General features: G+C 48.6%; 1 protein-coding gene across 2 annotated transcripts in view; it reads left to right on the forward strand.

Annotated features, from left to right (window-relative positions):
* Nucleotides 1-56: 56 nt before the first annotated feature.
* The window catches only part of Sgsm2 (small G protein signaling modulator 2), a 41187-nt gene continuing 27554 nt past the window's right edge, over nucleotides 57-13689 (forward strand). The window contains exons 1-2 of one of the 2 annotated variants that reach the window (XM_052756059.1): nucleotides 57-213; nucleotides 5247-5322. In XM_052756059.1, coding sequence (XP_052612019.1) covers nucleotides 157-213; nucleotides 5247-5322 — 133 coding nt within the window. In that variant the 5' untranslated portion in view covers nucleotides 57-156. The remainder of the gene's footprint in view (nucleotides 214-5246; nucleotides 5323-13689) is intronic. The other variant, XM_052756060.1, reaches the window with a different exon arrangement.

Here is a 13689-nt window from a genome sequence, read left to right on the forward strand (position 1 = left end):
CACCGGGCAGTGGCTGCGGCGGCGGCGGGCGGGGAGCGCGGCGGGCCGGGGCTCCGCCTCACGCGTGGGGCGCTGAGCCGGGAGGCGCGGAGGCGGCGAGGGCAAGCGGGGGATCGGGGGGCCGCCTGGCGCCGCCGGCCCGCCACCTGCCGCACCATGGGCAGCGCAGAGGACGCGGTCAAAGAAAAGCTGCTGTGGAACGTGAAAAAGGAGGTAGGGTCGGGGGCACGGACTCGGGGGGCTCGCGCCCCTCCCGCGCCGCCCCAGGAGCAGAGGGGTCCCGGTTCCCACGCCCGCGAGCCCACCGAGCGGGGGGGGGGGGGTCGGGGACCAGGCGGGGGCGGGGTCCGGTGCGGACCGGGCCTCACGCCCCTCTCGGCGCCCGGGGCAGCGCCCTCGCCCAGGGTCAAGCAGGCGCCCTGGGGCTTGTTTGCCTCGCGGTCCTCCCGCTCCCCGCCCTGTGACGGCAGCAGCGCGGGGGGACCGCGGTCGGGGGAGGGGTGGCGGCGATTGCAGGAGAACCCGAGTCGCCCATTCATTGCCGCTACTGCCCGGGGGAGGGGGCGGGGTCCCGAGGTCCCCCCCGCGGGCCTGCGGCGACTGCGAGCCGGAGGGAGAACGGGGGGCTTCGCTCCCTGGTGTCCTACACCGCCCTCTGGTATTCCTCTGGCAAGTGAGTCGTGGCTGGCTGAGGGTTCGCCGCACACCTCCCTGCCTCTCCCTCCACGCCCACCTCCTTACCCAGGAACCCGGGTATTTTTAAGAATGGTTTTTAAGACTTCGATTATTTTTCCTCTTTTGAGGGAAACCCTTCAGAAACAAGACTGTTTCTCTCTACTAATCCCCTTTACCTTGACCCTGCTTAAAGCTCATTTCAATTTCGGGGGTGCGGGGGGGGGGGGGGGGAGGGTTGCCCATATGAATGACTCACCAGCTTGTGAGAGAGCCTGCAGTGTAGATGAAATGAATGAGGCCTCCTTCTCCAGCCTGCCTCGGTAGCTAGGTCTGCCAGGTGTGAACTACATGAGGGGAAGGAACCTGTCTGCTTGATCACTATTATATATCCAGGGCTTGGCACACTTGTGGGCACTCTATTTGGTAAATATATCTGCTGACCTTGGAAACTGAGATCGGATGGGAAAGTCTTGAAGAGTCCAGACTTAGTTCTGTGTGAACTTGAGTAAAGTTATTTAAACTCTTTCAAGTCTTGGTTTCCTCATCTCTTTTTACAATAGGATAATGCTATTTATCTTGGATATATAATGTACCATGTTGTTTCATTCACCCTTAGCGTTTCAGGCTTTGAGAAGACTTTGAGTTCTCATTCTGTATTAACCATTAGCTTGTGTGAGCAGCTTCAATGTGCTTTTGCTGTGAAGTGGCCAAGGGAGGGTTTCTTAGCGCCAGCCTTGTCCCCAAAGAAAAGAGAAATCTCAGTGATTATCCCCAGGAAGAAGACAGAGTAAAGACAGAGAGTTGGGGGAAAGTAGGTGTACAAGACCTATGTGCATGTTGCTAGTATTATTTGAGACCCAAATTTGAGAATTGATTAGGTATATTGGGAAATACTTTTGAGAACATGATTTTCTTCCCAGTACTTAAAGACTCTATTTCAAGAGTGATTCCTTTGACAACTGAATGTGTGCCACAAGGATGTATCTTCCTGGCAAAGGCTGACCTGCTGTGAACTCCACGAATTTCCCCCATAGTGCTTGGTTTACAGAAAAACGTACTCTTTATCTCCTACAAGAAGAGACAGCTGAGAACTGTAGGCAAGCTTGTTCTTACAGAGGACCTCTGGATTAATCCAGAAAGAATCAGCAGGTCCTCCTAACCCAATGTGTCCCTCCGGCTGCCTCAGGTACCTGTAGATCTTTAGTTGTGAGTTTCTGCAGTGACCCCCTGGGAAGTAATCGAGGAAGCTTTTAACAGCTTGCAGTGCAAGAATCGATCAAATCTGATCCTCATTTACGTAACCACTAACCATGAGCAGTCCCAGCAGGAAGGAACCTCCAGGTCCTTCTTCCTCCTTAGGCCTTAGGTGTTCTGCCACTCTCCATATAATACAGTGCATGTTAAGAGAAGATCTTGGCCTGGCATGGTTGTGTATGCCTTTAATCCCAGCACTCAGGGCAGATGGATCTCTATAACACCCAGGCCCAGTCCGGGCTACACAGTGAGATCCTATCTCAAAATAAATAATAAGTAAATAAAGCAAAACAAAGCAGTCTGGGAGCCCAGGTACCACAAGGACACCACATCCTGTCCAAAGGATACAGGCAAGGGCTGCTGCTGTACATGGGAGCATATACCTATAACCCCAGCATCTGGGAGTCTGAGGCAGCAGAATTGCGTCAAGGCTAGGCGCTACAATGAGTTTGAGACCAGCCTGGGCTACATAGTGAAACCTTGTTTCAAAAAACTAAAAGAGAGAGAGCTGGAGAGCTTGCTCTGTGGTTAAGAGCACTATCTGCTCTTCCAAGTTTGATTCCCAGAAGTAACATGACGGCTAAAAATGTTAGCTCCAGTTCCAGGGGAGCTGATGCCCTTTTCTAGCCTCTGCAGGTACCATGAAAACCTGGTGCACAGACACGCGTGAAATACGAATAAAGATAAATAAGTCCTTTGAAAGATAAGGCCTGTCCCTGCCATGGCTTACTTTGCTGTGTGTGTGTTTATATTTTTTATATTTTCGCTATCCTGTGGTGGAGGAAACCCATCTCTGATTCCCGGTGTTGGTTATGTGTCTCCTGGCAGATTCCCCGTGGAATCTGGCGTAAGTGCAACTAGAACCTTAGCGCTTGATGGGAGTGTAAACTGCTACAGCCACTTTGGAGAACATTTTGGCACTATCTGGTAAAGCAGAATATATGCATCAGAAATCCCTTGCCTAGAAACATAAATTTTAAACAGCCAGCACATATGTTCACCAGAAGATATGTCCAGGTGTTCATATGATTCATAACAACTCCAAGCTGGGAAATACCCAAATGCCAGTCAACTACGGTGTCTTCACACAATTGGGAATGAACAATCTACAGCAATACACAACAGAAATGAATCTCACCAACATTCAGTCAAGCAAAAGAAACAAATCACAAAACACTCCATACTGTTATTTCAATTTTTTTAAGTATAAAACTTGCAAAACTATGGGCTAGAGAGATGGCTCAGAGGTTAAGAGCACTTGGCTGCTCTTGCAGAGGTCCTGAGTTCAGTTCCCAGCACCCACATGGTAGCTCACAACCATCTGTAACTCCAGTTCCAGAGGATCCAATGCCTCTCCTCCACATAAGTACATACACTTGGGCACACACATATACACATAAATAAATTTTAAAAAAAACTTACAAAACTAATATAAGAACTCAGAGGTTGGGCCTGGTGGCACAGGCCTGTAATTCCAGCAAGGCAAAAACAGGACAAATGAAAGTTCAAAGATTGCATGGATTATAAATTCCAGGCTGCCTTAGGGAATTTAGTAAGATCCTGTCTCAAAAAAAATAAAAAGAGGTCTGAGGCTTGACTAGGTGGCTCATGACTTGATCCCAGCACTCAAGAGGCAGAAGCAGGCAGATCTCTGTGAGTTCAAGGCCAGCCTTGTCTATATAATATAGTGAGTTCCTGGCCAGCCAAGAGCTAAATTGTGAAATCCTGTCTCAAAACCAAAACAATAACAAAAAAAGGTCTGAACAGTAGTCAGTTCTGCTTGCTTACCCAGCATGCACAATGCCCTGGGTTCAGTTAACACACACACACACACACACACACACACACACACACACACACACACACACAAAGAATAATAATTAAAACTTAAAATAAAAGAAGCTGGGCAGTGGTGGCACACACTTTTAGTCCCAGCACTCAGGAAGCAGAGGCAAGTGGATCTCTGTGAGTTCAAGGCCACCCTGGTCTACAGAGCCAAGACTACACAAAAGAAGCCCTGTCTCCAAAAAAAAAAAAAAAGATAGTGGGGGATTTGAGTATTCATAGGAAAAGGCAGTGGCTGGGGTAGGGGAGCTAATAAAGCAAGGTGCTCTGGCAAACTGGTTATATGTTCTATTTCTTTTGTTGCTTAAGACAAGGTGTCCTAACCCAAACTAGCCTTGGACTTGCTGTGTAGCCCAGGTTGGCCTTGGCCTTGAACTCTTCTTTCAACTTCATTGCGCGCGCGCGCGGGGTACACCCACGTCACAGCGTACTTGTGTGGGTGAGAAAACAATCTGTAGAGTCTATTCTTTCTTTCCACTTTTACATGGATTCTGGGACTTGAACTCAGGTCATTAGGCTTGCTCAGGAAGAACTTAACTGATGCATTATCTAGCCAGCCTGGGCCTCGAACTCTTGATCCTCTTGTCTTCACCTCCCAGCAGTTGGGATTTCAGGCATGTGCCACCCCATCTGGCACTTGTTCTGTTTCCTACTCTAAAAGTATGCAGTGTGTGAGAACTCACCAAGCCTATGAGATTATCATATAAGCTCATTTTTATATGTTTAATGAATAATAGTAAACAATAAGAATATCTTTTTTGTGGTCCTAGAAATTAAACCTGAGGACCTTGAATGACAGGCAAGCACTCTACCATAGCACTACAAGTGCCTTTTGGGGGTTGGGAGTTGAGACAGGGTTTCATGCTATAGCTAAGGCTCTGTAACACACTACGTAGCCCAGGTTAGCTTCAGACTCAAACCCCAAAACATCAGAGTTTTAGAACTTAGCCAGAAGGAATGAGAGTTGGTGAGCCATGGATGGACCTACTCCTAACCTCAGAAAAGGAGAGGCAAGTTGTTCGTCTTCATCCTGTCCCGAGATAGTCCACCCCTCGAGGACAGTGTGTCTGTCCAGAAGCCCTTCTCCAGCTGAGTGTGGATGAGCAAGTAGCCTCCCATCCTTGTTTTCTAGACAAGAGGACCCTTTTGTGGAAACTGGGTGTCCACACTGGTTGGTGGGTTTGACCTAAGCTTGGGGCGGGCCATGTGAGGGAGCATTGGTCTCTCCAGCCTCCCTCCAGTCTTTGTCATCCTTACAAGTATCTGAAAAGCCAGACCGGGAGGTCACAACTGAGCTATTTACCTTCCTAGAGACCTGTTTTGGTGCTAGGAATTGAATCTAGAAACTTGTGTGTCCAAAACCTGCTCAGCCACTAAGATATACCCTCAAACCCCAGGAGTCCTTTGCTAAGGAGGAAAATTAAAAATAATAATGCTAGCCTAAAATAATGAAGATGCCCATTTATTCACAGGTGAAGCAAATCATGGAGGAGGCTGTCACCAGGAAGTTTGTGCATGAAGACAGCAGCCACATCATTGCTCTGTGTGGTAAGTAAACATCTTACTGTGACGGGACATATGTGGACTTAGGACTGAGCACTTGGTCCTGGGACCTGGAAAAGTTGAGTCCTCTGCTTTAGACCCTCTCAAATATGAATGTGAGTCCCAATCATCACAGACTCTTTTGAAGTTTGTTTGAGCCCCATCCCAGACCTACTGAATCAGAGTCTTCAGGTTGCATGGATTTGTGTATTTTAGTATCCTAGGACAGTAGGTCCCAAATTTTGGTAGCACCAGATGCACCTGGGAGCGTGTTAAAACATTCACAGCCATGTCGTACCTGGTGTCCCATGCCTGTGATCCTAGCTATTCAGAAGGCTGAAACAGGAGGACCGAAAGTTGAAGGCTTGTTTCATCTATGGAGTGCCCAGGGCCAGCCTGGGAAACTTCGAGAGACTTTGCCTCAAAATAAAAAAGAGAGAGAGATGGCTGAAGAGATGGCTCAGCAGTTAAGAATCCAAGGTGACACACCCCTCCTTTAACCCCATCACTCAGGAGGCCTGGGCAGGTGGATTTCGGTGAGTTCAAGGACAGCTTGATCTAGAGAGAGTTCCATGACAGCCAGGGCTACACAGAGAAACCCTGTCTCAGAAAACAAACAAAAAACCAGAATCCTAGAGCTGGACATAGTGGTGCATGCCTTTAATCTAAGCACTCAGGAGGCAGAGGCAGAAGGATCTGAGTTCGAGGCCAGCCTGGTCTACAGAACAAGTTCCAGGACAGCCAGAGCTCTGTTACACAGAGAAACCCTGTCTCAAAAAATGAAAAAACAAAAAACAACAAAAACTAGAATCCTGGCTGTTCTTCCAGAAGACCCAGGTTTGAGCCCTAGAACCTACATGGTAACTCTCAACTGTCTGTAACATCAGTCCCAGGAGATCCAACACCATCTTGTAGTCTCCTCTGGAACTGCATGCACATGGTACATAGACATATATGCAGGCAAAACACCCATATACATAAAATAAAATTTAATTTTTTGAAGAGGGTGAGGGGCATAACTCAGTGGTAGAGCATTTGCCTGGCATGCATCTAGTAGGTCTGGAGTAGCCAGACTCTGGATTTCTTCTATGTTCACAGAGCAGGCTGAGGTACTGTCCAGGGACTACACTTAAAAACCTTGCCCTGAGAGCTGTGGATTTTGGAACCACGCATCTTATCTGTCCCTTTTCACTCTGGGGAAGGATTGGTACTTTGGGGATGTTTTTATGTGCTTTTGGCTGCCACATTTTTCTGGTTGCTCCATTGTCCTAATTCCCCATGTGCTTGGTTAGATGCAAAAGAGCATGAACATAGGCAAGGAGGAATAGCCAGAGCCTCTGGCTATGGAACGGAGTTGTGTGGTGGAAAATCATCTGTAACATGAAACAGATGTTTGACGTTGTATGAAAAAGCTTGTATCTACACAAAGTTTTCTTTGATTTCCAGAAATTTCGCCATCCTCTAACACCTCCTGAGGAGAGGAGGGTACCAGAGCCTAACATGTCCTAGCCTTATTTTTTATTGTTATTACATTATATTTATTTCACGTGGTATGTGTATGTACATGTGTGCACCACAGCATGTGTGTAGGGTTCAGAGGACAATAGTTGGGAATCTGATGTCTTCCCACTGTGTGGGTCCTAGCCATCACCCTAGCCATCACCCTGCTTTTGGCAACAGTGAGACAGAACTGCCCTTCCCATAAGTCCAGCAACACTCCAGACAATATTCTCTATGCAGCAGAATGGCAAGGACAAGATAGACAGTTTCTGCCCCCAGGAAAATACATTCTGTTGAGAGACAGACAGATAGATAAAAATGCATGAAAAGATGTGATAATATGTAATGACCAGATCTATGGAGAAAAATAAAATACTTATAGAGGGTGATTGGGAAAGGCAGCCAGTGAGCAGAGGCTATATAAACAGGGCTTTGAAAACTACTGGTCTTCCTAATACTAAAGCCATCTTAGATGAGTGATGTTCTCTCTCTCTCTCCCTCCCTTCCTCTCCCTCCCTCCCTCTCCCTCCCCATCTCCCACCTCCCTCTCCCACTCTCTCCCTCGTCCCCCCCTCCCTCTCCCTCCTTCTCTCCCCCCTCTTTCCCTCTCTCCCTTTCTCCCTCTCCCTCTCTCCCTCTCTTCTTCTATCTATCCTTGGCTGACCTTGAACACACTGAGTCTCTTGATCTTCCCGCCTCAGCCTCCCAATTACTAGTACCATAAGGCATGCACTACCATGCCACGCCCATCTTGAACTAGTTTGTTGATACCTCCAATATGCTCCTTTAAAATTAGAACAGTGATCTCCACCTCAGCTGTTTGGGGGGATTGAGTTTACATCTGTTAATGTGCCTAGAGTTGTAAGAGCAGAAGATGGTTTTTCTTCTCCTTTGGGTGTCAAGGCTAAGGCTAGATTTGCTGCTGCTGCTGCTGCTGCTGCTGCTTCTTCATAGAACCCGTGCCCTGGGAAAGAAAAAAGAACAAGCTCCCCAGTGTCATGATTATTAGCCTAGAAGCATATTAGAATTCTGGCTTAGTGCTAGGCTTTGTCAAAGCACACACTGTGGAAAGCTATTGCGTAGTGAGAACAGCTTGTGCATGGGTGCTGTGTGTGGGTAGCCAGGGGAGAACGGGGAAAGAGGGCTGGAGGGAGGCCCGCAGGAGAAACGCACGAGGACCTCACATTTAGCCTGTTGAGGTGAGAAGCACCTGTCAGCTCTCCTGCAGCTGGCCTGGGATTCCCAGTCCCCTGGGAGCTCTGGGCCTCCTGTCTAAGGCTCTGGGCTCTTTCATCGGGCCAGAAGATCACACTCCAGGAGAACGGTTTTTCTTTGAATCATTTTTGATTGTTGTAATAGACAAAGCCTTCAAGTTTCCAGGCTTTTAAACTGAGTCCAGGAGGAGGAGCCATGTCCTGCTGGCCTTCCAAGGCTCCTAAGAGTCATTGATGCAAACATAAATGCCACAGGATCAGACAAAAACGTTTGCAAGTGAAGCTGCCCGGATGTGAGGCAGCAGGCAGTGTCAGGGACTGAAGTGACCCAGATGGCACTTGTTCCGTGTGAAGAGGGTCAGTCCCGACTGAGTTGCTGGGCCGAAGGAATTCAGGCCCAGGCTTCTCATGGCCTCCCACAGCTCTGGGATCTTGTGTGTGTTGGTGAGTATGTTAGCATGTTTGTGGTGTGTGTGGTTGTTTGTAGGTGTAGGTATGTGTGGAGGCCAGAGGTCAACCTCAGATATCCTCAGGAGCCATCCGCCTTGTTTGTGGGGATAGGGTCTCTTCACTTGGGACTGGAGCTTACTGATTAACTAGGTTGTCTGACCAGCAATCCCCAGATGGAGCCATCTCCTCTCTTGGGGTGTGTGTGTATATATATGTGTGTGTATTTGTGCATTAATGCATGCATGCATGCATGTGGAGCGGAGGAGGAGTTGCTGTTGTTTTTGAGACAGACCTCACTATGTATCCCTAACTGGCTTGAAGCTCACAATAAAGACCAAGCTAGTCTCAAACTCAGAGGGGTTCTCTTCCTGCCTGTACCTCCCAAGTGCTGGCACAAGAGGCATGGACCACCACACCCATCTCATTTAGTGACTTTTTATTAAATTCAAGTCAGCAACTCAGACACATGCTTTTAAAATCAAACAGTTCTGAGCTGGTCAGTGGTGGCTCACACCTTTAATCCCAGCACTCGGGAGGCAGAGGCAGGAGGATCTCTGTGAGTTTGAGGCTACCCTGATCTACAGAGCGAGTTTCAGGACAGCCGGGGCTACACAAAGAAACCCTGTCTCAGGGGAAAGGAAAAAAAAAAAAAAGAGCTTAAGGTCTGGCTGAAAGATGGCTTAGTGGGCAAAACTGCATATTGCCAAACCTGTGACCTGAGTTTTATCCCCAGAACCCACATGGTAGGAGGAGAGAAATGCCCCCCTGGGTCCCACATGGTAAAAAGTGAGTGCACTGCCTGTCCACACACAAACACATCCACTATGTAAGTGTTTTAAAACATTTTTGGGGGGTAGGGAGTTTAAGATAGGGTTTCTCTGTGTAGCCTTGGCTGTCCTGGAACTCACTCTGTAGACCAAACTGGCCTCAAACTCACAGAGATCCGTTTGCCTCTGCCTCCTGAGTGCTGGGATTAAAGGCGTGCACCACCACCGCCTGGAGCTTTAAAACATTTTAAAGAAAAAAAAAATTTAAAAATGTTTTAAAGAGCTCAAGGTCATCCTCATCGATACAGTGGTTTAGAGGCCAGCCTGGGTTACAGGAGACTCCATTTAAGAGACTTACTGCAGGGCTGGAACTCATCGGTAGAATACTTGCTTAGCATGTCTAAGACTCTGGATCCAGTCTCTAGTTGAATCAAATTAACGCTTGGTATTTTTTCTGTGGCTTTGTGAACAGTTCTTCCACCTCCCAGCCCTGACCCCCCATTGACTGGTATATCCTGATGCCTCCATCCATGGTGGGAGGAAGGTGCTTTTAACATGTACTAGACAGGGCACTCTGAGTCAGCACTGAACAGCAAATTGTCTCAAGTTATGCCCTTGAACCTTGCATCTGAAATAATAATGCACGTGCTTACAAATAGTTATTCTCTTGCCATCAAGAGATTTGACTAATTGAGGCATCCACCCATGGAGCTCTGTTTCTCTGAGCTTGACCTCCCTCTGCAGCATCTTTCTATTTCCTCTATTCTTGTTGGTTACGACGATTGTGGGACAAGGCCTCACGGAGTGTCCCTGGCTGGCCGAAACTCACTATATAGACCAGGCTAACCTTGGACTCACAGAGATCTGCCTGCTTCTTCTGCCTCCTGAGTCCTGGGATTAAAAAGCATGTACTACCATGCCTGGCCCCAGGACTGGTTGTTTCGTGTGTGTGTGTGTGTGTGTGTGTGTGTGTGTGTGTGTGTGTGTGTGTGTGTGTGTGTCTATGCTGGGGATTGAACCCAGATCCTGAGGCAGGCTAGACAAGCCATCTGCCACAGAGCTACACCCTCAGCCCTGTGGATCTTAACTTTAGGTGGCTGAGAGAGGAGTCTGGCTTTGAAGAGCAGTTCTCAGACTCAGTGTATCTTCTCACACCATCACCAGCTGCTAGGCATTGTGGGTGGGGCCTGGGCCAGCCCTGTCTCCTCAGTCATCAGCTTTCCTGGGCCAACCTCAGGGTTGCTTGAGGCTGAGGAGGAGCTGTAATGGGAGGTGGGGGTAGAGCCTGGAACTGGGAATAACATGGGGCTTTATTAACCAGCTCCCTGTTGCTAAGCAGCTTTCATTAGCCAGTTAGGTCTCCCCTGCAGTGAGCTCCTTCAGGGAATGGCAAAGATACTAACAAGCTGGGAGAGCAGCAGGTGCTGCAGGAGGCTGCACCCACCTGGGAGATTGCAGCCGGAGATGTTTCTGCACGTTGAGTGATTCAGACTCCAGGCAGTTGCTAGCCTGGCTCTTTTCAGCAAAAGGGACTCCTTCCCTCCTGCAGCCAGTGAATAGCTTATTATCAGACTGACTAGCTTTTGCTTTCCACCCCGAAACGAACAAGTCAGGTAGCTTTTCAGCTATGATCAGGCAGGAAGGCAGATGTCCAGAGCAACTGGTTTCCCTCCCCCTATGCTGGGGCGTAGCCAAGAACACATATGTGCTTTGGTCCGTTGCCAAGTCTCTGGAGTCAGACAGACCAAGGTTTGCATGCTGGTTGTGTCTTACTCATAGTCGATTACTCATTTTCATCTCTGAACCTACCCGCAGAAGGTAGATTTGAGCATTGGAAGAGCTACTTGGGGCTAGGTGTGGGTGGTTAGCTCAGTGGTCAAGCTCAAGATAAAAAACCCCAAAGAGCTGCACATGTAAAGCGTGTAACATAGTGTCCAGTGACATCTTATTCTTGAACCATCTCTGGAAAGCCTCCTCAGACACACCCTAGAATTCCATCTAGAAATCCACATTTCTGGCAACCCGAAACATCTAGACAGTTGAGGAAATCTGAAATCTTGGCACTCAATCAGGAAATGGGATCATATTAAGTAATTGTTATTAGAGCTGGACATTATGATGCACACCTCTGATCCTAGCACCCGGTTGGGGGTGGTAGAAACAGGAGGACTGCTGCATGCACGTTTGAGGCCATCCTGGTCAACATAAGTTCCAGGCTAGCCCGAGTAACACTGGCTCCAAAAAGAAAGAGAAAATGTGTTTATTATTGTAGGTTCAATAAAGGTATCTGTACATGTGTCAATAGTCTAAAAGTTACCTCAAATAATCCAAAGATAGGAAAAACTTGGTTGCATATGGTTTAGCTGAAACAAAATTTGGCTAGGACTTGTTAACTATTTAAATGGACAATGGGTAAATGGGGGTTGTTATACCATCCTCCTAACTTTTGTATATGCTTGAAATTTCCCTAAAAAAAAAAAAAAAATTTCTAAAGAGAAGGATAAGCTAGGATATGCAGCTCAGTGTTTGAACTCACATCTGTCCCGGTCCAAAGATTGTGCTGCACAGAGTTTGGTTGGTGTGCCTGGGGGTGGGGGTGGGCCACCCAGGAGAGGAATCCAGAGGACTCGGGACATCGTAGCGGAGCTGCCTTGTAGAGTCACAGCTAAAGTCATCTGACTGGGCTCATGGGATCCAAAGACTCTAGGAGATGGTGGGTCTCTGGCCACTGGGTGAATGCGCTCAGCCTTTGTACATGGAGGAGGAGGCTGTCTCTCACCTAGTTCACCGGGAAGGTCCAGTGTCCCTGCAGGGCAAAGAAAATGAGTATGTGTGGCATGATTCTCATTTCCCTCACCGTGGTTCCAGAAAATGAGACCAGTTCTTTCTCCTTCACGTCAGAATCTCTAGGGGAATGTTGCTCTTCTTTGGGGCGTTGAGCACATCTGAAAGAGTTGAAGTCAAGTCAGTAGCACCCTTGCAAGCTGAGGGAGATGTGTCCCAAATACAGTGGGAATACTCACTGTGAGTGCAGGGAGCTGCCATTACCAAACACAGGGTAGAAGCAGGCCGTCAGAGAGACAGGAAGTAGGGAGGAGAGAGGCCCGTGGTGCCTCGGGAAGCCTTTCTGCTCCTCCTACTTCACCTCCAGCAAAGCTCTAACTTCTGGAAGCTCGGAAGTTCCACTGTGAAGAGCCTCCCCTCTTGCCCTCCCCTTCCAGCCAAGCAGCTCCACCTGTCCCCACTGTTCACAGGCCTGAACCAGTAGCCCCAAAACTCTGCTCTGAGTGTTGCCCCCACACCCCAGGACCAAATCAAACCACCTGTGGATGACTGCTCTCCCCTCACTTTTCCTCCCTCGGATTCTCTATGGCAACTACAACCCAACTCTCCCACTGGACAGATGGCGTTAGGGAGAAAGGTGAATCGGAGCCGAAGGTGGTGTGCCAGCTTCTCGCCACACTTGCCTTCCCATCCTCAACTCCTGGTCCTTAGGCCAGCCTCCTGCCATGCTGTGTAATTGTGAGTGCTACACCCCGGTACTAGCCCATCTGGGCTAGTCCCTGAAAGCCATTTAGTAAGTCCCACAGTTGCCAGGACTTTTGACTGCTGAGCAGAGCTGTGAATACGAATGTGTATGCACCCGGACACAAGGTGGACTGGTAGACCTTCCTGGCGTCTTCCTTGTTTATGAGGCCCCTTCCAACCACTGGCTTAGTTTCAGTTCATTTTTGTGAACTCCTGAGACAGCCAGGCTAGTCATACCACTCAGAAATATTTCTCTGGTTCCTGCCAAGCTCAGGTTACCTGCTGCTGCCCTAGCAGGTACTGACTAAGCATGAGGAAGCAATCCAGTTGGAGCTGGTGAAAGAGCGGGGACTATGGACCGTCTGACCATTCTGGGGTTGATTCTCTCCCCGACTGGAGAGGGCCTCTGGCACCACCTCATGCTGGGAACCCTCGGTGGTCACCTACTCATCATCATTATTATCTTGAACTGCTTATAAAATCAAAACCATGAAAGGAGCACTCCCAAGATCTTACACCTTTCCGGCACCATTCACCACCTCCCACACAGAATACCTTTGGTTTGTGTGTGTTCCCATCTAGGGGGGTTTGTTATTGTTTTTAAATCCTGATAGAGATATGAGCTGAACACGGTGGCACACACCTGTAATGTCAGCACTTGGAAGTAGAAGCAGGAGAATCAGAAGTTCAGGGGCATCTAGACTACAGGAGACCCTGCCTGAGAACAAGAATATGTGACCTTTGCCCACCCCACCCCCTTTATTTTGAGACAGTTCACACTGAAACTTACTATGTAGCCCAGGCTAGCCTTGAACTGTGTCATTTATCCTGCCTCTGCTTCCCAGGTGCTGGACATACAAGCATGAGCCACCACACCTGACTCCTCCCCCTTTTGTGATTGACAGGTGCCATGC

This window comes from Peromyscus californicus, unplaced genomic scaffold, assembly GCF_007827085.1.
Source record: "Peromyscus californicus insignis strain IS unplaced genomic scaffold, ASM782708v3 Scaffold_3__1_contigs__length_106647218, whole genome shotgun sequence".
Taxonomy (NCBI): Eukaryota; Metazoa; Chordata; class Mammalia; order Rodentia; family Cricetidae; genus Peromyscus; species Peromyscus californicus.